Here is a 25,323-nt window from a genome sequence, read left to right on the forward strand (position 1 = left end):
GGGCCAAAGGCCCTTCCCTTCCCTCAGCCATCCACATTCATTCAGCCAACAGGGCTGGGGGGAGGGGTGGGAGAAGGATACTCCTGCAGCACTTTAGTTCTAGCCCCCATCACTGTTTGCAGCCCTCACTTGTTCACAGACCCACCTGCACTCAACTTAGCCCCACCCCAAAACTGGCCTCTCCTACTGGCCAGTTGGGAGGGGGATACTTTCATAAACATGCCTATTGTGGGCCAGCTTAAGGCTGTGTATCAGTGGTGGGATTCAAATAATTTAACAACCGGTTCTCTGCCATAATGACCAGCTGGGTAGGCATAGCTCGGTGGTCATGTGACAATGTGACCTTGGCCAACTCACGTCGATGGGTGCTTCACCTTAGCTGTCTCAATGTAATAAGGGTTAACCAGAGAGGCAGTTTCTGTAAGCAGGGCAATAAAGATGAGGCTAGAAACAACACCAGAATTTTTCCTTCCTGCCTTCCTTACAGGATTAGCCCTGTAAAGTGGGGCGGGGGGACGACGACAAAATAAGATTTCTTCCAACAACCAGTTCTCCGAACTGCTTAGAAAGTCAACAACCAGTTCTCCCGAATAGGTGCGAACCGGCTGAATCCCATCACTGCTGGATATCCATTGCTTGTGTCCTTGGAGCAAGGGCTCATGGTCATTCATGCCCTCATGGCCTCCAGCCTGGCCTACTGCAATGCACTTTACATGGGGGGCTGACCTTGGAAGCTTCATCTGGGTCACGACACTGATGAACCATATAGTAGTGTAAGGTCCCAGAAGTTTCCCCAAGCCACTGAGATGCCAATTAGAGTGGGACCTGAGATGACGCTTGCAAAAAATAACAGCTTTTTATTCTTTGGCCAAAGCAAAAAAAGGCTCGGTGAAAAAACTATTTCCAAAACATATAGACAAAATGCATGTAAGGAATAGCCACCCCCTGAAAGAGTGGCTCAGAGTATTATATACATTTTATGCCGATAGAAACAATGTTTACCCAATCAGAGACAAAAGCTCATTACCAATGTGAAGCTTTCTTTGTTCAGGTCCCTGTCTCTGTCTACCTTATCTCTGGAACATTCCTATAGACTTGTGTGGGGGCAGTTTTCTCCCCTGGCCAAGTTGTTTATTCAACAATCCTGCTTTCAGGATTCAGAATCTATGAGGCAGGAAAACTCCCTACTCTGGTTCCTTTATCTATGGGGCCTGACATTCATAGGTAACAGTTTCTTCTATATTTTCAAGGATATGCTTAGCTTTAAGAATTAAATCAGGCAGAGCTATCCTTAAAATTCCAATTTAATAAGACAGACATGTTGGCACATCTGTGGAATCCCAAATCTAAAAGCTTCCTGGGATGCCACCCAGTTGAAAGTTCATGATCTTATCCCCACACCCATAAATCCATCACATGGTCCAATCTTCTTCGGCCATGCTGGCATCTCCACCCAGCTGATTCTGGTCAGGTGCGGAGGTGCGGAGACAAAAGATGACCTTGGGCTTCTAGAAAGGAATGACAACAACACATTCCATAATTCTACTCCTTTCTATTCCCCGCTCCCAACTACGACACTAATGAAACAGCACAGTGAAATAAAAGAGAGTGTGGCAGGCCAAAGATCCTAAAAGGGATATAACTGTAGGCCTGACACCAAGAATAGAAGCAAGACACAGATAACAAACTAATGCTAACCAGTATCAAGGCTACAATTTGCTAAGCTAGAATTAGCTCCTAACAACTAATTTCTGACAGTATACAGTAACATAAGCAGAAGCTGATAACAAGGCTTAATTGCCAATAAATGATTTCTAGCAGTATATCATATCAGAAGCAAACAGCAAATATTGGTTTGATCACGATGCTCCTTCAGTAGCCATTATGTACTTTTCAGCCATTTTGATGGTTTGAATGTTTTTTTTCCCCTCCTAAAGGTGCACATGCGAAGCTAAATGATAAATTAGGCTCATAAAGCTGCTTTATTGCTCTGCTATTTAAGGTATCAGCTGCGGGTGCTATATGAAACACAGGAAATGGAAAAAGGCAGACCTCTTATTTCCTGCTGATACCAGATCTGAGATATGCTTGTTTTACTGGTAATACAGCAAGCAACTGTTAAGGGGAGGTTCTGATAACTTTGAAATCACATGATACTTTCCTTGCTTTATGGGTATATATTCTTCTTCTTTTCACTTTTGGGCATACTACAGCCTTGCCAATGATTTCATATACAAAAACAAAGGCACATATTTTATTTCCAATTCTTCATTGTCATCCCTTTAAAAAAAGATTCAGGTTTCATAATATATGAAATAATATATATAGAATAATAGAGTTGGGAGGAACCTTAGAGGTCTTCTAATCCAACCCCCTGCTTAGGCAGGAAACCCTAAAGCCAGTGGTGAAATTCTATTTTTTTTTTTACTACCGATTCTGTGAGCATGGCTTGGTGGCCATGGCAGGGGAAAGATATTGCAAAATCTCCATTCCCACCCCACTCTGGGGCCAGCCAGAGGTGGTATTTGCCGGTTCTCTGAACTACTCAAAATTACCGCTACTGGTTCTCCAGAACCTGCTGGATTTCACCCCTGCCTACACCACTTCAGACAAATGGTTATCCAACATCTTCTTAAAAACTTCCAGTGTTGGAGTATTCACAACTTCTGGAGGCAAGTTGTCCCACTAATTAATTGTTCTGTCAGGAAGTTTCTCCTCAGTTCTAAGTTGCTTCTCTCCTTGCTTAGTTTCCACCAATTGCTTCTTGTCCTGCCCTCAGGTGCCTTGGAGAATAGTTTGACTCCCTCTTCTTTGTGGCAGCCCCTGAGATATTGGAAGACTGCTATCATGTCTCCCCTAGTTCTTCCTTTCATTTAACTAGACCTACCCAGTTCCTGCAACCGTTCTTCATATGTTTTAGCCTCCAGTCCCCTAATCATCTTTGTTGCTCTTCTCTGCACTCTTTCTAGAGTCTCCACCTCTTTGTTATATCACAGTGACCACAGTGACTGAATGCCATATTCCAAGTGTGGCCTTACCAAGGCATTATAAAGTGGTATTAACACTTCATGTGATCTTGTGTACACATTTCCCATTAATCAAGCATAATATTGTAACCATCTTTTAATCCTTTTAACCATACAATCTTTCACATATTCATCTTCAGGATTAAATTGCAATAACTTTATAAGCTTTTGCAATAAAATTCTCATCATTGGTACAATTCTTTTTTTTAACCTGAAAACCAGTGACAAGTATAACCTTCTTTTTCCAATTCTTCTCTCATTTCAAGTCTAAAATCCATATTATTCCAAAGCCAGAAATCAGCATATGCCATTCGTAGTTGTCTCCCTTCTTTAAAAAGGTTTCTTGGCAAAATAATCTTCCATCAATCAGAATAAAGCTAGAAGGAACCTTGGAGGTCTTCTAGTCCAACCCTCTTCACAAGCAGGAAACCCTATACTATTTCAGACAAGTGGCTATCCAACATCTTCTTAAAGACTTCCAGTTGTTGGGGCATTCACAACTTCTGGAGGCAAGCTGTTCCACTGTTAATATTTGCGAGATCGCATTCTACCCCACACATCCCTACGACCAATCCGCTCACACAGGGAGGGTCTCCTCCGGGTACCCTCCGCTAGACAATGCAGGCGGGCGGTGCCCAGGAGTAGGGCCTTCTCTGTGATGGACCCAACCCTCTGGAACGAACTCCCCCCTGACATTAAAACTACCGTTGATCTCCGCTCCTTCCGTAAGAAACTCAAGACCCACCTGTTCCGGCTAGCAGGCCTAGCCTAATCGGAATCTTAAGTACAATCTATTACTGCCCTTCCTGGATGGCTTTTTAATATTCTACTATTAAGAAGTACTCTACTATTGTATTGCATTGTATTGTAACTAAATCTTATGGAGAATTTAGAAATATGGCCACTTCCTGCAGGCAACATCATTCTAGAAGGACAAAAGAGATGAAGTCAACCCCTCTGTTCTTCAAGAGAACATTAAGAACAAGAAATATGGTTGGAAGTCCAGAAGCATTCTGGAAATGAAGGAAAAAACAAGGGTGGGAAATATAGTTTCCTTTTCAAAATGAGCATTTTTGAATTAATTATCGAGTTAAATAGCATATTTTTCAGAGCATAAGATGCACTCCCCCCCCCAAAAAAAAAGAGGGTGAAAATTTGGGCACTGCTTATACACTGAATGTAGCCAAAAATGCAAGGCACGGAGGAGGCGATGGTCTGTGGCAATCCCTGCAGCCTGGAACAGCTGATTGGGGGCATTCCGGGAGGCCAATCCACTCGCCAATCAGCTGTTCATGCTGAATTAGATGATAATAATGTGCTGAAGCTGACCTGGCGGTTTGTAAGTTGCTGCAAGGACATGTTTTGCAACATTCAGAAAGCACACACAAGTAACTGATTCAGCAGGATTCAATAACTTCTCTTTATATATAATATAACACATTAAATAAATATACAATACCAACAGCAGGTTTTCCAGCGTGGTAGTTCAACAGAGGAGAGAAGTTTCACTTACAGTTTTAGTTTCGGATATCAGCACAGCATGCAGCTTTAGTATAGAACAAGCCACGCCTAGGTTCCTTGCTGTCTCCTTCCTCGTTGCTCACACAGCAAATACTGTTTGTTTCCAAACAGCCCTCAACTCTCTCACATATTGACAGGATGCTAGATAGATGAGTACCATGGATGCTGGTAGGCAGAGGGAGAATGTTTTTTTTTTCCTTATTATTTTCCTTTCCAAAAACTAAGGTGAGTTTTATACTCTGGTGCATCTTATAGTCTGAAAATTCCTGGTAATTCCTGGGCCTCTTAGAGAGGACCATAGGAACTGAGTATTGATAATGACTATCTGGGCAACCACAACAACAAGAAAAAAAACATTGGGAATTATTTAATTTATGCATACACAGACTCCCAGTCAGAAAGACACTAAATGTATGGAAGAACTTTTTTAAACACATTAACATTTTTGCTGCCTGCTGTTATTGATTGTAATTTTGACTTACTATAATTTCTTCCTTAGATGATGATGACTATGGTGGAAGTGGGGCCTTCTATAATATTTCACCTATATCACTCAATGAGTAAGTATATTATGATAGAAAACATTTTCTTTGCAGAAAAGGAGTAACCCTTCTATCTATCTATCTATCTATCTATCTATCTATCTATCTATCTATCTATCTATCTCTATCTCTATCTCTATCTCTATCTCTATCTCTATCTCTCTACCTCTCTCTCTCTTTTTCTCTCTCTATATCTATCTATCTATCTATCTATCTATCTATCTATCTATCTATCTATCTATCTATCTATCTATCTATCTATCTATCTATGGCTGTGTGTGTGTGTGTGTGTGTGTGTTCCATCATAACTCTGGAACACCTCAAGCAATTTCAACCAAACTTGGTACACAGATGACTTTCTCTCTGGAACCAAATACTGTGGGGGTAAGACACCCCTAACACCTCTCTGGGTATGTGTTCTGTTAAGATACAGCATGTTGTGCCTTAAAATGAATTCTACCGTACTGCCGTAAAATGGCTTCTATTGTGCAGAGCAGGGGAGTTGCCATGGTAATGGCTTCACAGTACTCCACAAGGGAGCTCCCTCTGGTAAGGAGGAAAATCCAACACTCGAAATTACATTTGGGCCAAGATCATTTTTGAGGACAAATGTATGGATTAAGATAAATAAATACCCAGGCAGTTAGTGGTTTCATAAGATTTTACACGGAAAATTGCTCCCCTGCTCTGCCCATTGTGTTGCTCAAATGGGAGCACTTTGTGAGGGATGGATGTTGTTCAACTCAGCTTGCTCTTAACCCATTTTTGGTGAACGTACAGGCCCATCAGATTTCCAAAAGAGCCAATGAGGACATTTGGATTCCATGCAAACAAAGGACAACATTTCCTGGAGAGATGGTCATCACCATTTGACTATTAACACATCATGGACAGCTGAATTTGATAAAGTCTGTTGTGGTCTGCCGGTGGCCTATGGAGCTGGCAGCAGAGTCGGACAGTGAGAAGATTGGGGAGGAGTATGGGCCAGTCCTGGAGTATGGGGGAGGCTCTGATGAGGACTCTGCGTCAGAGGCAGAGAGGGGTCCAGGTCCATCTGGGAGTTATGTGCTCCCTCAGGAACCTCCAGAGTCTGACATCAGCGAGGCAGAGCAACAGGGGGAGTTTGTTCCCAGTGCGGCAAGCGCAGAGCTTCCATAAAGCAAGAACAGTTAAGACAAAAGGGATGACTCAAGAGTAAGGCTTGGAGATGATTGGCCCCTCCCATAAGAAATAAAGGATGAGCAAAGGCAAGTGAGCCTTTGCAGGAAGCAACTTTGTTCGTTCTGGTCGGTTTAATCTCTGAAGCTCTGTTTTGACTCTGTGCTCCATTTGGACTTGCAAAGCTAATTGGCAATTAGGTCTTCGGCAGAGTTTCAAGGGAGACAAAGGTGGGTGTTTATCAGCCTTATCCTGAAAGACTTTGGCAGCCTACTGTGTCTTAGGGTATGTCAAATTTTTTGCTTCAAACATTTCTAAAATATCAGAAATTTACTCTTCTTCATAGGATCAATTGCTTGATAACTTAACACAAAACCAATTCAATGATGTGAATATCTGAGCAGTTCACAGATTTTTGAGACAAGGGTTGATTCTGTTTTCATCTCTTTCTGTTAACAGGCATGATGGCTGGGCTAAATATTTTGGAATGACTCCTGTGCTTGATTCAACAAGCAACCTTATCAACGGCTTCTTTGCAGTTATCTGTATTTTAGGCCTGGTGGGAAATGGAAGGACAATTTATCTTCTGGCTTATTCCATTAAGAGGAATTCTTTCACCACTTTCATCCTGAACCTCTCCATCGCTGATTTTGGAGTCCTCGCATCCTTTATTATTGCAGCTGTTTTTGTGGCCGTTTTAACTCTGCATAAAATCACTCATCTTTCATTTGCCTTTTTCTTCTTATTTCTTGAGCTCTTTTTCTTCACCTATTCTGCTAGCCGGTTTCTGCTGACGGCCATCAGCTTGGACCGGTGCATGGCTGTCCTTTTCCCACACTGGCATTGCTCCCATCGTCCTCCATATTTTCCCACCCTTCTTTGTCTCCTCACATGGAAACTCTCCTTCTTTCTCTCTGCGGTGCACTTCATTCTGTACCAGACTACCAACTTTGGAATTTCACTTTTCTTTTTTCAGAGTATTGTGAATGGCTTACTTTGTACGCCTCTCATGGTTGTGTCCACTTTGACCCTCTGGATTCGTATGAGGTCTAAAGCTCAACACAATCAAAGGAAACTTCTCACCACTATCTTGCTGGCTCTTCTCTTCTTCCTCCTTTTTTCTTTCCCAATGGATGTCTTTTATGTCGTTGAATATTTTGGTTCCTATAATCCCCTCCTCATGACCGTTGGGATAGGATGTATGGCTCTCAATAGCAGCATCAACCCACTCCTTTATTTCTTAGTGGGGAGGAAAAAGAGGGGAAAAGATCAGCCTGGGGCATCTTACAAGGTGGCTCTCCAAAGAGTCTTCAAAGATGAGAAGGACAGCCCAGAAGATCCGGAAACTATGGAGGAAGACCAGTTGTGAAGACTCACTATCACTTGTGAGGAGTCACTGGCATTGTGTATTCATTTTTTAAAGCCCTAAATGATATGTGGACTCAATAAGAACATACAGAATGGATGGAATTTGCCCAACAAAATAGCTAATAACCAAACAATGTAAACAGGAAATATTGCTTCATGTGTAATTTTCAAAGTGAAGATGTTGGACAGAAAAATGTCTTAATACAAATCATCATAACAACTGTAGGAATCATTCTTACCAAATGACATTTTTAAAATCAGTAATTTTCATCCTTTCTTGTTTTCCAAGTTTTTCTCCCTAAAGCACTTGGTAGAAGAGTGTATGGTTTCACAAACAAGATGCAAATGTATATGTGTAATGAAAGAAACTGTAAGGGGGGGAATGTGCTGAAATAAATAATGACATTTTTGATCCTTAACACTTCAAGCATACTCTCATATTATATTTTATAATAACAGTTCATTATTAATAAATATTATTTGTTGCTTCCTTTTTTACATTTCTTTAAAGATATGTAGTTTCTAAGATTGTAAGCCTTCCTTCCTGCAATTCTTTTATAGACATTTCAAGTCCTTATTTCTAGCTGGCTCAAACCCTAACAGTAATCATCCAATGTACACTACATAAATATGACAAAATCAATCATTAAATACAACATTATGCATATACCTGCATATACAACACAGAGAATGTATGGATTCACAAACACAGACTAGTTCAGATATGTACAGGTACATGGAGAGAGAAGCAAATCTTGTGAGTTTACCAGACGGATGACCTAGGGAGCATAGCTGTTATAGAATCTGGTAGTCCTGTTAGAGATACTTCAAAACCTCCCCCCCCCAGTGGGGAGCAACAGAATCAGACCATGTGTGTGTGTGGGGGGGTGTCTCTAACAACTCTTTGAGCTTTAAGCACATAGCGCTTTTAAGCAGTATCCTGAAAAATGGGAAGCGATCTTCTTATAATGTTCTCTGCTGTCCTCATCACTCTCTGTATGGACTTTCTATCTGAGGCACTGCAGCCAACAAACCAAACCAAATGCTCTCAAGTGTGCCTCTGTAAAAAGTGGCCAGAATAGAAGAAGAAAGATATGCTCTCCTTGTTATTGCAGATGCCTTCTCTGATTTGAGTAAGATGACTGTCCTGGAGTCTAAGACAACCAGAAATTCCTCCTTATATTCCATATTATCTGTTTCATAATGTCTTTGAGGCCTCTGGAATTCTCAGAAGTTTCATTTCTCCTCTGGGTTCCATTGAACTTTGGAGCAATCTTTGTTGGCTAGGACTTTATCATAACTAAAAGTGAGAGCTCAGAGGTGGAAAAACAAGTTACAGAGCTTAAAAATATCCTTGATTTGATTACAAGTCTGTCCTTGGGATGGGTAGGAGAATCTGCAAGATGGAGGATGCTCCAAACATACACACTTGAATTCCTGGCATTGTTTATTCACCAAGGGAACCAAAGCACTACATTAATTTTTCTTTTCTTATAAATCACCATGTGAATCAAATCTCAATTCATGGCTGTTTAACTCCTGTGATCCATTGATATGATTGCATCTTTAAACATTTCCTTTGCATCTTGTGTTTAAGTTGCAAAAGCCAGAGATCCATATTGCACAAGTTCCTTTTTTCTTTCTTTCTGAGAAAGGTTGCAGCTCGGCCCAGCTCAATTCCTCTTTCTCACTGTAACTGCATCAAGTGAGAAGCACCTGGATTCCCTGAAAAACATCTCAGCCTTAGAGCCTGAAATAGATCTGCTGGTCTCCTCTGGAGATTCTTCCTTTCATCGCCAGGTATGTCAGTAGTAAAGATAGAGTTTCTGTTGTGGTCATTGTTACTTGAGAAGTACTCCTTTTTGAGTTAAGGCTAGGACTTGGGGATCAGCAGGATGGGATCAGCAAATTGTCAGGATCCTCCTGCCAATAATGAAACTTAACTTCAGTTTCAATTCAGAAGAGAGAAGAGATCTGGAAGGGACCTTGGAGGTCTTCTCGTTCAATCCCATGCTCAAGCAGGAAAACATATACCATTTTAGACCAGCGGCTATCTAGTCTCTTCTTAAAAGCCTCCAGTAATAATGCTTAATGTTTGGTGCTTTGGGGAGAAAAGGTTAATATCCTATTCTTTGTGGCAGCCTCCCAAATACTGGAATAATGCTGTCATATCATCCCTAGTCCTTCTTTTCTCTAGACTTTTTTGAAGATGGGAACCAAATCAGCTCTTTTCCAATCCTCAGGAAATACAAGAAATAAATCAAGACAACCGTAGCTCCATTAAATAAAGAATATGGCAAGGAAGTACTGGGCAGCAGAGAGAAAGCAGAACTGTTTAACTCATTCTTTGCATCAGTCCACACAAAAAAGAGACTATAGCCCAGCCTACCAAAAACCTAACCATAAATGACTAGAAATACAAATTAAAATAAGCAAGAAAATGGTTAGAGAACACCTGTTTGAGCTTGATGAATATAAATAACTAGGACCTTTGGGGTTACATCCAAGAGTTTCTTCAAAAAAGAAAAACAAAACAGATGAAGGGGCTGGCAGATGTTATCTCAGAACTATTGCTACCATATCTTTCAAAAATCCTACTGAAGGTAGAAAAATCTTGAAAAAAGAATTTTCATAGTTCTTTTAAAAGCCAGCACAGGTTTGTTAAAAAAAACAGACCAATTTTATTTTACTCTTTGTCAAAGTGACTATATTAGTAGACCAGAAAAATACTGTGGACATAGTATATGTAGACTTCAGTAAGGCATTTGACAAAGTAGACTGCGACCTACTTCTTTGTAAGCTAGAAAAATGTGGAATAGACAGGATCACTAACTGGATGGATTTGTAACTGGCTGATAAGTTGTACTCAATGAGTAGTCCTTAATGGTAGTACATCTACATGGAGGGAAGTAAACAGTGGGGTACTACAATGTTCCATCTTACGCTCCATACAAGGTTGGAAACACAAGGCTCTGCCATAGTACTCATCAATATCTTCATAAATGACTTAGATGAGGGATAGAAGGTGAACCTATCAAATTTGCAGCTGACAGTAAGGAATAACCCACACCCTAGAAGACAAGCTCAGGCTCCAAAAAGCTCTTGACAAGCTTGAACATTGAGCCCTATCAGAGGTGGGTTGCTACCAGGGGTGAAATCCATTTTTTTTTTTACTACCAGTTCTGTGGGCATGGCTTGATGGATGTGGTGTGGCTTGGTGGGCATGGCTTGGTGGGCATGGCAGGGGAAGGGTACTGCAAAATCTCCATTCCCACCCATTCCAGGAGAAGGATACTGCAAAATCTCCATTCCCACCTTATTCTGGCACCAGCCTGAGGTGGCATTTGCTGGTTCTCCGAACTACTCAAAATTTCCACTACTGGTTCTGGATTTCACCCCTGGTTGCTTCCAGTTCACGTGAACCAGTAGTGGAAATTGTGACTGGGTCACTGAACTGGTAGGGACGCCAAGCTGGCCATGCCCTCGAACCGGTGCCCTGGTCACCCATGCCATTGCCAGCATGCTTTTTAGTCATTTTATAATGTTCTGCACATGTGCAGAACAATTTACAGACAACTGGGCATGCGCAAGCAACGAGCGCACAAAGCGAACCAACAGTAATGCCAGAAGCGACGCAGCCATGGGCCCCATCCAACAAAATGAAATGTAATGTGGAGAAAAGCATACATAAATTGTATAATTTGGAGGATTGCCACAGATCTGTTTCAAGTTGGTTGCAGCAAACGATTAAGAGTTAGTGGATAGTGTTTGGTTTGATCAAAACTGCAATACCATATTTGGTCCCCAAGCCTACCCAGTTTCTAGATAGGATAAGATATAAAGTTCTCCATTTGGCCTCAACCAGCATTGCTAAGAAACTGTATTATAAACACAGACATCACCTTCTATGCGATGTTTTTCTACGCTGTTAGCTTTTCAGCCCAGTTCAGTATCATACAGTGCTGCACACACTGTAGAGTTACTGGTGACGGTTTCGAGCTTGGCTTTTGGTGTCCAAAAGTGTCATTATGTGATGTTACCTGACCTGACGCAGTCCAGGAGAAATTTCTCTAAGCTAAACACCATGCTCATAAAGCAGCAATAATGTCATCTGTATGAATTTGGGGTAAACTTATGTTGTTCTTAACATCGATGTTGTGAATCTTGTGAAAGAGTTTTTACTAAGACACCATCTGTGTCCGATTTCAAAACAATATGCGCATGGTTATAAGCAAATAGTAACTTTCTGAACTGCTAATTAAATAAATGACATATGCACATGGATATTAGCTAATGGTAATTTCCTGAACTGCTGATTAGATAAATGGACAAGGACGATGGGAAAATAAATATTACAAAGTCTCTTAGAGAGTTTCCCTTTTTGTAAGTTTGTTTTTTTTTAAATGTAGTTACAGTTTCAACAAGAACATCCAGAACGGAACTCAAAATCAAATCTGAAATCCAGAGAGCCAACCCAGGTTCGCCATCATATCCAAAGATCAGAATTTCTATGATTTTTTTTATACAAGTAGAGAAACACAGACACACAGACACACAGACACACAGACACACAGACACACAGACACACAGACACACAGGCACAGACACAGACACAGACACACAGACACAGACACACACACACACAAACAGACACAGACACAGATACAGACAGACACAGACACACAGACATATTTATATGCTGATAAATAAATGAAGGGAGACTAGTTTAGATCTATTTCAAGCTATTTAGCTCTCATCAGCTAGCCATACCCCGGCTGGGATTCAAACTTTTACATGTTAGGCAGTTATAATAACCTCTAAGCCACAAGTTCTCCTCCCTTATCAGCTGAGCCAGGGGAATTATTAGATGCTTTGTCAAGGCACCTGGTACGCCCAAATGAGAAGGAGCATACAGCTTCCTTTTGATGTATGTATGTTTGTGTGTGTGTGTGTGTGTGTGTGTGTGTGTACCAGACTGCAGCTCCGTTCCCATTTTAAGATCAAGCCTGAAGATGGCAAGTGAGATCTTGCCGAAACATTGCCAAGACAATCTCAATCCTACACAGGAAAAGACCCGAATACACAAATGCTTTCTTGCTTTCTTCTGGTTGTCTATTTGTCTTCCACCTTGTCTCCACATTTTGCAGGACATTAGTTGATGGGTCTGTTTGAATCATGACTCTTAAATATACCCAGTTATAAAAGCAGGTTCTATTCTCATTCTATTAATTATTAGCTGCTGTAGAAAGTTAGCACCCTCCCCTCCCCTAGAAGAATGCAATATTCTAGGACATATTAAAAAGGCAGAATATTATATTTCCCTGGATGGGAAAAGGAGAAATATGTTTTTAAAGACAAAGAGCAGCTCCCTGTGCTCAGCAGATAATTGGTGCCCATTGAGAAGGACTGGGCCAGCCTATTCACAAGACAAAAGACCTTCAGCTCCAGGGTGATGGGATTAAGACATGACCCTCCAGGGTATAACAGGATTATCTATCAGCAGAACTCACCACTTGGCACAACCAAGCCCCTTCATTGCATCACTCAGCAAGATTCAACCAAACCAGAGGTGGGTTGCTGCAGGTTCGGCCCGGTTCAGCCGAACTGATAGTGGCGGTAGCGGGAGGCTCCACCCACCCACCCAGATGCTTCTGCCCATGTGCAGAAGCATTGTGCGAGAGAGAGCACAAGTGAATTGGTAGTAAACCGGTTAGCAACCCACCACTGAACCAAACCTATCTCAGACAACCTCACCTATGACCATAGCTCCCTGGGGGTTTGAGCCAATAGAATACATGCCCTTGCGACAGGAACAGGAAGCTCTAGGGCAAGGCTCAAGAGGGGTTATAAATAGCACTCACTCTCCACTCCATGTGGTCAGCTGCCCAGAATCTAAAATTCATGTGGTCCTGTTCATCATTAAACCATCTTTCCAATCAGCCTCCATGTTTCCAGTGTCTTTCTCCCCACTTGGAACTGAACCCAGATGGATACTTCTTCCAACTTTTTAAATACTTTCTTTCAATTTTTAAAATTCATTGTTTGCACTTACCGTACTGCATTTCCGCTCTGTTGTATTGTGTTTGGGCTCGGACTGTAAATGAATGTTGAGTGCTTGATTGAAAGCCAGCATAAGGGTTATTATGTTCGTTTTGTTTGGACACAGGAATTTGAATGCCCTAAGACCACAAATTCTTTCATAGTCATTTTGACAATCGGGGGGGGGAGGGGGGATTGAGCGTGCTTACTTTTGATAATTGTATTTCGTCTTACATTAGAGTGTCCCAAATTGTCCATTTTATCCACAGATTGAACTTTTCTAGACAAGAAAACAACACGTTTTGCACAATGGGGCAGCAATTTAATAATTCAGATTCACAAGGTATGAACAGTATGAAAATCATATTATATATATAATTTTCTTTTCTTTGTGGATACTACTGATAACGAAAAAACCTCAAAGGTTCATAATGCTTTGTGAGCTTATTCCCAAATTGAAATTTTAGCATCAGATCATGAGTTCCTGTTGTCCCATCCATTCTGGGATTAAAACTGCATTTACATTTTGAAGACATTCTATGAATGCATTCACAAAATGTCTCCTGAAAGGTTCCCCCCCCCCCACAAAATAGCTGTCAGGCCTGAAGCCATCTTTTCTGCTGGATCTTTGGCCTGCCACACTTTCTATTATTCTACTATGCATTTTCTATTGTGGGGAAATGGGAGGGGGGGTTTGTACGGAATTAGATGCTATGTAGACATAACAAAATTCTTTCTAGAAAGCCAAGGTCATTCTTTGTCTTTGCACCTCTGCACCTGACCAGAAGTGGATGATTGGACCATGTGATGGACTTGTGGGTGTGGGGGCAAGATCTTGAACTTTCAACTGGGTGGGGAAAACCAGGAAGCTTTCAGATTCAGGTTTTCCCAGATGTGCCAACATGGCTCTCCTAATAAATTGGAACTTTAAGCAATATTTTGCCTTGGACTCTGATTTACTTTTGGATGCTATTTGGAACCCTGACATTAGCTGTCATGGGGAATGTAAGAATACTAACATGGTGATATCTGCAACATTTCTTGTGTACAGCATCATCCCAGGATTGTCCTTCAGAAGGACACATCCTCCATGTACTTTAAGAGAACTTTAAGGAAAAAATGTGATTGGAGGTCCAGAAACATTTCTGAAAATGAAGAAAAAAAAAGGGTGGGAAGAAAAAAAACCCTTTCAGGATGAGTTTGTTTTATAATTAATTACCTGGTTAATTATTTTTGTGGCAGGCATCTTAGAAAGCATCAGAGAAACTGATTATTCACCAGTGACTCTGTAGGGTGACTACAGGAAAAAGTTATTGAGGATTCTTTTATTAATGTATACACAGACATAGAGACATAAACATAAAATTGTAGCTATGGAAGATGTTTCTAAAATATATGTGCATTTTGACAATAATCATGATTTTCTGTAACTGAATCCTTAGATTTTGACATCTGGGTCAGTACCTGGTCAACCTACTATGAAATGTAAGTATTTTATGGTACAAAATATTTTCATTATAAGAATGAAATTAGCCTTCTGTTGTGGCCCACCAGCTGCCAGCGGAGCTTTCTCCTAGGTTGGCACTGTTGCTTGCTGTCCCCACATTTTAGGGATGTGTCCTGTATAATCACAACATGTGCAGAATGAGAGCAGAAGAAGTGCCCACCATATGAAATTCTATTTCAGCATTCAGGAATTTCTGCAAGAGAATGGAATGGAATGGAGTGGAGTGGAGTGGAGTGGAGTGGAGTGGAGTGGAGTGGAGTGGAGTGGAATGGAATAGAATAGAATAGAATAGAATAGAATAGAATAGAATAGAATAGAACAGAATAGAATAGAATAGAATAGAAAAGAATAGACAGGACAGGACAGGACAGAAGAGTAGAGTAGAGCAGAGTAGAGCAGAGCAGAGCAGAGTAGAGTAGAGTAGAGTAGAGTAGAATGCAATAGAATAGAATAGAATAGAATAGAATAGAATAGAATAGAAAATAAAGAAGAGGACAGGACAGGACAGAAGAATAGAGTAGAGTAGAGTAGAGTAGAGTAGAGTAGAGTAGAGTAGAGTAGAGTAGAGTAGAGTAGAGTAGAATGCAATAGAATAGAACAGAATAGAATAGAATAGAATAGAATAGAATAGAATAGAATAGAATAGAAAATACAGAAGAGGACAGGACAGGACAGAAGAATAGAGTAGAGTAGAGTAGAGTAGAGTAGAGTAGAGTAGAGTAGAGTAGAGTAGAGTAGAGTAGAGTAGAATGCAATAGAATAGAATAGAATAGAATAGAATAGAATAGAATAGAATAGAATAGAAAATACAGAAGAGGACAGGACAGGACAGAAGAATAGAGTAGAGTAGAGTAGAGTAGAGTAGAGTAGAGTAGAGTAGAGTAGAGTAGAGTAGAGTAGAGTAGAGTAGAGTAGAGTAGAATGCAATAGAATAGAATAGAATAGAATAGAATAGAAAATAAAGAAGAGGACAGGACAGGACAGGACAGAAGAATAGAGTAGAGTAGAGTAGAGTAGAGTAGAGTAGAGTAGAGTAGAGTAGAGTAGAATGCAATAGAATAGAATAGAATAGAATAGAATAGAATAGAATAGAATAGAATAGAATAGAATAGAATAGAAAATATAGAAGAGGACAGGACAGGACAGGACAGGACAGGACAGAAGAATAGAGTAGAGTAGAGTAGAGTAGAGTAGAGTAGAGTAGAGTAGAGTAGAACAGAACAGAACAGAACAGAACAGAACAGAACAGAATAGAATAGAATAGAAAATACAGAAGAGGACAGGACAGAAGAGTAGAGTAGAGTAGAGTAGAGCAGAGCAGAGCTTTATTGTCACTTTAAATGTTCACTAATCGGCAGGCATTAAAATGTAACTGCTCAGCTCTCAAAAGATAATGAAGGACTGATTCTCTTTTTGCTTTGTTTTTCCCTGTTTATAGGAGTCACGACTGGAGGGAATATTTCAGAACTACTCCTCTGCTTGATGTTTTAACGCGAAACCTTATTAATGGCTCCATTGCCATTATTTGTATTTTAGGCCTGATTGGAAATGGAGCAACCATTTATTTGTTGGTCTATTCCATTAAAAGGAATTCTTTCACCACTTTCATCCTGAACCTCTCCATTGCTGATTTTGGGGCACTCACATCCTTTATTATTACAGCTATATTTGTGGCTGTTTTAACTCTCCATACAAAGACTTACCTTCTGGCAGTCTTTTTCATCTTATTTTTTGAGCTCTTCCTCTTCACCTATTCTGCCAGCCAGTTTCTGCTGACGGCCATCAGCCTGGACAGGTGCGTGGCTGTCCTCTTCCCTCTCTGGCATCGCTGCCATCGCCCTCCATATTTGCCCACTCTTGTTTGTGGCCTCATCTGGATCCTCTCCTTCCTGCTCTCGGCCGTGCACTTCATTCTCCACCAGACTGGAAAAGCTGGAAGTTCCCCTTTGCTTTACCAGCTGATTGTGAATGGTTTACTTTGTACACCTCTCATGGTTGCCTCTACGGTGACTCTCTTGATTCATACGAGGTCTAAAATGCAACACAATCAAAGGAAACTGCTCACTACCTTACTGCTGGCTCTCCTTTGCTTCCTCCTTTTATCTCTCCCAATGGATGCCTTATATGTCATTGAATATTTTGGTTCCTATAATCCCCTCCTCATGACCGTTGGGATAGGATGTGCGGCTCTCAACAGCAGCATCAACCCTCTTCTTTATTTCTTAGTGGGGAGGAAGAAGAAGGGAAAGGATCAGCCCAGAACATCTTACAAGGTGGCTCTGCAAAGAGTCTTCAAGGATGAGAAAGGCGGGTCAGAACAGCAGCAAACCATGGAAAAAAACCAGATGTGAAGCATCAACACCATTGTTCATTCAAGTCACAAACAATATATTGTTTAGTAAGAGCATGGAAAATTAATGCAATTGAGGGATCGAAATAGCAAATATTTGGAAATCATGCTGTATGTGTATTTTCTAGAAGAGATATTCATATCAAATATCTTGACATTATATAGTTCCATCATATTTCATAACAATAGTTACAATTACTGCTGTATTGTGGTGGAACCACTGGCTGGAGTAGAGGGAGGAATGAAGAGGAAGTGTACCTTGGAGTCCTTCCATCAGAGGAAATGACAGAGATCAAAGTCTTGAAATGTTTATGTCCCAGACTATTAATCATGGGGGACTTCAACCTGCCATCGACGGGTGAGTCATCCGAGGTAGCCCAGGAGTTCATGGCTTCCATGACAGCCTTGGACCTGACCCAAATAATTCAGGGCCCCACACACGAGGGAAGACACATGCTGGACCTTGTTTTTATCTCTGGTCGATGGAAGAGTGATCTGGGAATAGGGGATCAGGTGATTACTCCCCTGTCATGGTCAGATCACTCGCTTCTCCTGCTGGACTTCCCTGACACCACCCCCCATCGCCGGGAGGCGGAACCAAAAGATCTTCCTGTTGCCCTGACCCGCTCCCAGACGGAGGACCTGGTGGCCGCATGGAACAGTGCGGCGGCCGGGGCCTTGGACTGGGTGGCGCCCTTGCGGCCTCTCCGGTGGCAGCGAACCACCCTGGCCCCTTGGTTTACCGAGGAGCTGAGGGTGATGAAGCGCCACAAGAGACGCCTAGAGAGCAGATGGAGATCCTCTCATGCCGAATCTGACCGAACACAGGTAAGAGCCCACTTACGGACCTACCTTGTGGCACTAAGGGTGGCTAAACGCCGATATTATGCCACCCTTATTGCGTCTGCAGAAAACCGCCCTGCCGCCCTGTTTCAGGTGACCCGCTCCCTCCTTTCACAGAGGTCGCAGGAAGCCCCTTTACAGGGGAGGGCAGAGGAATTTGTGGAATATCTGCAGGACAAAATCGCTCAGATCCGGAGCGAATGGGTCCCCTTCAGTGATCGTGAGGAGACACCGGAGGCGAGTCTTGAGGTACCTATCTGTGAGGAGTTTGACTCTGTTGCCGCCGAGGATATGGACAGGCTACGCGGGCGACTGCGGGCCACCACATGTTTATTGGACCTGTGCCCCTCCTGGCTTGTACTGGCAGCCTGGGAGGTTACACGTGACTGGCTCCTGGGGCTGGTGAACGCCTCGCTGGAGGAGGGGTTCCTGCCAACCGCCTTGAAAGAGGCGGTGGTGAGGCCCCTACTTAAGAGGCCTTCCCTAGACCCAGTTGAGTTAGCCAATTATCGTCCTGTCTCCAACCTTCCCTTTTTAGCGAAGGTTGTTGAGAGTGTGATGGCGCAGCAGTTCCCTCGACACCTGGAGGAAATTACTTATCGAGACCTGCGCCAGTCCGGTTTCCGACCCGGTCACAGCACAGAGATGGCTTTGGTCGCGTTGGTGGATGATCTCTGGAGGGCGAAAGATGGGGGTTGTTCCTCCATCTTAGTCCTGTTAGACCTCTCAGCGGCTTTCGATACCATCAACCATGGTATCCTATTGCGTCGACTGGAGGGGATGGGGGTGAGGGGCACCGTTTTGCGGTGGTTCTCCTCCTTCCTCTCCGGTCGGACGCAATGTGTGTTGGCGGGAGAGCAGAGGTCGACCCTGAGGCCGCTCACGTGTGGAGTGCCACAGGGATCAGTCCTCTCCCCTCTCCTGTTCAACACATACATGAAACCGCTGGGCGAGATCATTCGAAGATTCGGGGTTGAGTGCCATCTGTATGCAGATGACACTCAGTTGTACATTTCTACCCCGAACCACCCCAACGAAGCCGTCGAGGTGATGTCCCGGTGTCTGGAAGCCGTGCGGGTCTGGATGGGCGACAACAGACTCAAACTTAACCCTTCCAAGACGGAGTGGCTGTGGCTACCGGCGCCCCGCTTTAGCCAATGTGTTCCATCTCTGGCCATCGGGGGGGAACAACTGCCCCCAGTGGATAGGGTACGCAATTTGGGCGTCCTCCTAGATTCCCGGCTGTCGCTAGATGATCATGTGACGGCCGTGGCTAGGGGGGTGTTCCACCAGGTTCGCCTGGTGCGCCAATTGCGCCCCTTACTAGAGCGGGACGCCCTTCGCACAGTCACCCATGCCCTAGTGACTTCTCGCCTTGATTACTGTAATGCTCTCTACATGGGGCTCCCCTTGAGATGCACCCGAAGGCTCCAGCTGGTCCAGAATGCAGCCGTGCAGGTTATTATGGGGAGTACTAGGTACTCCCATGTAACACCTTTCCTGCGTGAGCTGCACTGGCTACCTGTGGCCTTTCGGGTGCATTTCAAGGTGTTGATCGTCATCTTCAAAGCGCTCCATGGCTCAGGACCTAGTTATTTGCGGGATCGCATTCTACCCCATACATCCCTGCGACCAATCCGCTCTCACAGAGAGGGTCTCCTCCAGGTACCTTCCGCTAAACAGTGCGGGCGGGCAGTGCCTAAGAGTAGGGCCTTCTCTGTGATGGGCCCAACCCTCTGGAACGACCTCCCCCCTGATATTCGAACCACCTCTGATCTCCGCTCCTTCTGCAAGAAACTCAAGACCCACCTGTTTCGAGTAGCTGGTCTGGCCTAATTATAATTATAATCGTAATTGTATTTAACATCTATTACTAACTTTCCTGGATGGCTTTTTAAATTTTATATTGGGGTTTTTAACGGGTTTTAAAATTGTTTTTTAATTATTTAAATTGGTTTTGGGGTTTTATATACAGACAGTATGTGTGTGTTGTTTTTGTTCAATGTCTTATGTTATGTTCTGTTGTTCTGATTATGAACGGTCTGTACACAACCCCGAGTCCCTATGGGGAGAGGGGGCGGTTTATAAATTAAATAAACCAAACCATAAACCTGTTCCAGTGGAGGGATTCAAATTTTTTTACTATCAGTCCTGTGGGTGTGGCTTGGTGGGATTGGTGTGGCGTGCTGGGTGTGGTGTGGCGTGCGTGGCTTTGTGAGTCTGGCAGGAGAAGAATACTGTAAAATCCCCATTCCCTCCCCACTCCTGGGGAAAGGATATTGCAAAATACCCATTCCCTCCCCATTCCTGGGGAAAGGATATTGCAAAATCTCCATTCCCTCCCCACTCCTGGGGAAAGGATATTGCAAAATCCCCATTCCCTCCCCACTCCTGGGGAAAGGATATTGCAACATCTCCATTCCCTCCCCACTCCTGGGGAAAGGATATTGCAACATCTCCATTCCCTCCCCACTCCTGGGGGGAAGGATACTGCAAAATCCTCATCCCACTAATCTGCTTTCCAGCTCCATTCTCCTGTGCAAGGCAACAGAAGAAGACTCAGCCAGTCAGCTGGGATTCTGATCAGCTGGGAGTTGGGAGGCAGTGAATAGATGTGGGGGAAGCCACAGGTGGTGTTTGCCGGTTCTCCGTGTCACCGCGTTTTATTTGGTTTGCCAGCTGTACCTGCATTCTGACTTATACGATAGACTGAACTGTTTCTTAGCTGTGCTGAGATTTACTGCGCATGTCACAGTTCTTATCTGCAATGATTTACTGCGCAGGTCACACATTCTTTTTTAACTTTTACTTCTGATCTTTTGTTCGCCTGCCAAGGGAGGTAGGCACAGAACTCTGCCAAGATGTAATTAATTCAGTTAGCAAGTTTGTATTTTTACTTTCTTTTATATTAAAATGTTTTTTATTAGATCATGCCTCGGGTTTTATTTTTGCTTATTCAAGAAGTATACTTCGAGGAGAAGCCACGATCCATCATCATTAATTACAAAGGGTTTAAATTATATCCTTGTCACTCCGGACTACTCAAAATTTCTGCTACTGGTTCACCAGAACTGGTCAGAACTAACTGAATACTACCTCTGGCCTGTTCCCCAAAAGAATGCAGACAGTCTGTAAAAAGCTATAGAGAGGTTCTCAGCCATTTAGGTTATGGTTGTCCCAGAGGTGCTTTTTAAGGAGGCAACTGGACTTCCTTGTTTTTTTCTTTTGAAGATTTTTCACTTCTTATCCAAGAAGTTCCTTCAGCTCTCCCCACTATCCTATCCAGTGACGTGAGGTGAGGTTTATGGCTGGTGAGGCACTGACATAGTGGTGGGTTTCAAATATTTTTAGACTTGTGGACTTCAACTCCCAGAATTCCACAGCCAGGCATGCTCAGTTCCGATTTAAAGAGTGCCCTCTACTATGAGGCAGGAGAACTGCATGCCTCACCTAGTCTGACTTTTTAGGCATTTTATGATCTCTCAGCACAAGAAACACGTTCCACACATAGCGATCATAAAACGCCTAAAAAATCAGACTAGGTGAAGCATACAGTAGTAGTAGAGGGCGCTTTTTTAGAGGCTTTTTTAAAAGTTAAGCAGAGTCATCCACGGTGAGGCAGCAACTAGCTCAGCTTTTTCCTTTTACATTTTTTTTTCTTTTCATGATGAGAGCGGTGAGGCTGTGCCTCACTTGCCTCACCTGACTGCACGTCACTGATCCTATCAATGCTGAAGAAGCTTCTTGGATGAGAAGTGAAATGTTTTCAAAAGAAAAAAAAAACAAGAAAGTCCAGTTGTCTCCTGAAAAAGCACCTTTGGGACAGTCAGTCTGGTAAGATCTTCGATCAACAATTTTGGCCTATTTATATAGGTGTTGTGGTTCATTGCCCTTGTCATGTACGGAACTTTAAATATACCTAATTTTTAGGATGAAAAATTATTTATTCTTTATTATGTTTTTCAACCCATTGCCCCAAATTTCATGTTTTAAATATTGATGTGATCAATATTATCAACATTTGGACTTTTGCTTTCCAAATTAAAATGTCCATATTTGTACTGTGGAGAGGTTTTACACTTTGGTGTACATATGTATCTTTTTAAGCAGGTTTACTAGACATGTTTAGACATAATTAGACAGAACAATTAATCAGTGGAACAGCTTGCCTCCAGAAGTTGTGAATGCCCCAACACTGGATGTCTTTAAGAAAATGTTGGATAGCCATCTGTCTGAAACGGTATAGGGTTTCCTGCCCAGGCAGGGGGTTGGACTAGAAGACCTCCAAGCTCCCTTCCAACTCTGCTATTGTATTATATATTTGAATACAGGTGAATTATAAGTAATATCTTCTTCAAGCCAGACTTTTTTTCCTCAAGATCTGATGATTGTTCCTCACTGAGGGAAAATCCCAGACCTTTTATTTGTTTACTACGTAGTGGGGGCAGTCAAATAAATATTCCTGGAAGGGTTTTTTATAGATTAGCTAAGCTATCCAGAAGAGCAGAAAAATATACAGAAAGACTGTTTGTCATGGCTCCTTAAGCAGATAAAAACAGCATATTATACATTGGAACAATGGTAAAATTCAAGTTTTTTTTACTACCAGTTCTGCGGGTGTGGCTTGGTGGGTGTGGCAGGGGAAGGATATTGCAAAATCTCTATTCCCACCCCACTCTGGGACCAGCCAGAGGTGGTATTTGCCAGTTCTCCGAACTACTCGAAATTTTCATTACTGATTCTCCCGAACCTGTCAGAACCTGCTAAATTTCACCCCTGCTTTGGAAATATTTAACTCAAGGTTCCCCAACCTGTGATCCATTGACTGATACCAGTATGTGACCCGTTGGGAACTGGGCTGCACAAGTGTAGGTTAGTGTGCAAAACTTCATTTGTGTAAATGGCGGGCAGACACACAAAACCATCTTCTCCTCATCCCCGCTGGTCCTTGGAGCCAGAAAGATTAGGAGGATGCTGTTCTAACTCACAATTTTATTCAATAGAACAACATAGGATGTCACAAAAGTCATGCCTATTGAAAGGAAAGGAAATAGAGAAAGAAAAAAAGCAAACCTTGTTGTAAACAAGTGTTTCCCTAAATAAAATGTGACATTCAAAATCCTGAACATTCCAGACACTATATCGTTCCATTTTGTTTCCTAATAAAAGATTATTTTGAATTCTGATTTCATTGCCTTTTCTGTTTTGGATTACACTTTGAAATATGTAGCATCTTAATCTTATTTATTGCAACTTGGTTCAAAGCCTGATTGACATTTCAAGTCCTTATTTCTCTCTGGCACCAACTTCACTGTGTAAAGTATTGGTACGGTGGAATCTTAGTAGACTTTCCTTCACATCTGTTAAGCTCACCTTACGTTGTATTCCACCTGGCTTCTTTTGAGGCAGATTGAATAGTCATGCCCCAACGGTGGTTGTGAGTTGGGAGGATGAAGCATATTTGGGACAAATCATGTTGGAAGCTCCTGGCTGAATCTCAACGTAGACCAAACCCAGAGAAGTTCTACCCATAGTTGCTATGAAGATCACCTCTCTTTTTCTCTTAGAATACAACTAGACAATTTATTAATGGATTGGTCCTATGACTACATTAAAAGTTTCCCTTAGGAGTTCTTGGTGGCTAAATTGGGACACAAAGTCACTGATTTTTTAAACTAACATCTTTGTCAGTGTGTATATTTAGTAACATAAATCAGGGTTTGTCACTCTCATGAGTACATCATCAATGGATATCAACCCGGGCCTTTGGTTGCTTGTCACTCTCTTCTTCTTCCTTGAAAACTCTCTGGAGGCTAATGTTTAGGTTGTACATAGAATTATGTTCCTTCTTTCTCCCCAGCAAAAAAATAGATCAGTGGGTTAACACTACTGTTTAGAGAGGCACATAAGTAGTCATACTGAAATAAGTTGAAATACTTTTCATTGGAAATCAGGTTGATGAGATAAATGACGATTGGTGGCAAAGAAAAGATGAGGAAGAAAAGCAGGGCCAGCAAGATGGCTTTGAGAAGCTTTCCTCGCCTCTTCATTTGTGATTTAAGGTACCCTTTGAGGAAGACGGCCAGACTGGAGACCACCATGAGTGGGACGCAAACGATAGTATATATAAAAATGTGGTAGAATTGGCGTATGTTTCGAGAGCCTTTGACCAAAATCAAAGTGTATTGAATTGCACAGACTGAAAAAGAGACTACCCATGCAATGGCACAGAGCATGGTGGAGAGGTATGGAGGCTGATGACACCGATGCCAAATTGGGAAGAAGAGAGCCAAACACCGGTCAATGCTGATGATTGTCAGAAGAAATTGACCCCCGCAGAAAGTTCCTACTAAACATTCTATGATTTCTAGGTTGGAATTTTCCATAGTTATGTGCCAAATTGCTGAGATAAATAGGAATACAAGAGTCCCGCTGTCTGCCACAACCAAATTGAGGATATAGATGATGAAAGGAGTCCTCTTAATTTGAAAATGCAAAATTCGGATGACAATTCCATTTCCAATAATCCCTAGAATGCAAATTAAAATGATTAAAGAATGGATGACTTTTTTCTGATAGTCAAAGTGATCAATGTTGGCCTCTGAGGACATGTCATCGGTGCCATTGTGTAAAATATAATTGACTGTCCAATTTCCCATTTTAGCATCTGTTACTCCAGGAAAGATGATTATCCTTTTGGTTGTCTTCTTCTATAGAAATGCATCTTGTTTTGATTTGTTTGTTTGTTTCTCCTTCTTGTTGAGGGATATTGATGGATCCAGACAGCTAAAGAACAAACCACTCACCCTTGTTTTAGTCAACAGAGATCAAATGTCATTTGCATCTATTTTGATTTTTCCAAGAATCAGGGTGGAAGATGTGAGAGATTTCGCAGAAAACCTTCCTCTGAAGTGACTTGGATTATGCTTTGGCATATTTCCTCATATAAATACTTCTGATTTCTTCTCA

General features: G+C 42.2%; 3 protein-coding genes across 3 annotated transcripts in view; 2 read left to right on the forward strand and 1 right to left on the reverse strand.

Moving 5' to 3' along the window:
- LOC309391656 (proto-oncogene Mas-like) overlaps window positions 1-24,965 on the reverse strand; it is a gene marked incomplete at its 5' end in the record, with an annotated part of 30,090 nt that extends 5,125 nt beyond the window's left edge. Inside the window, one exon of the mRNA XM_081952322.1 lies at window positions 24,274-24,965. Coding sequence (XP_081808448.1) covers window positions 24,274-24,965 — 692 coding nt within the window. The remainder of the gene's footprint in view (window positions 1-24,273) is intronic.
- Window positions 6,023-7,616, forward strand: LOC309391657 (proto-oncogene Mas-like; the record flags this gene model as incomplete). Its single annotated transcript, XM_081952323.1, has 2 exons — window positions 6,023-6,084; window positions 6,707-7,616. 2 exons carry the CDS (start codon window positions 6,023-6,025, stop codon window positions 7,614-7,616), a joined length of 972 nt encoding a protein of 323 aa, XP_081808449.1.
- Window positions 15,101-17,823, forward strand: LOC309391041 (proto-oncogene Mas-like). Its single transcript, XM_081951086.1, has 2 exons — window positions 15,101-15,139; window positions 16,600-17,823. Coding segments are annotated over exons 1-2 (915 nt in total). The 5' UTR covers window positions 15,101-15,137; the 3' UTR covers window positions 17,513-17,823.
- Window positions 24,966-25,323: the final 358 nt, after the last annotated feature.

This window comes from Natrix helvetica, assembly GCF_964273705.1.
Source record: "Natrix helvetica genome assembly, chromosome: 4".
In the NCBI taxonomy this organism is placed as follows: Eukaryota; Metazoa; Chordata; class Lepidosauria; order Squamata; family Natricidae; genus Natrix; species Natrix helvetica.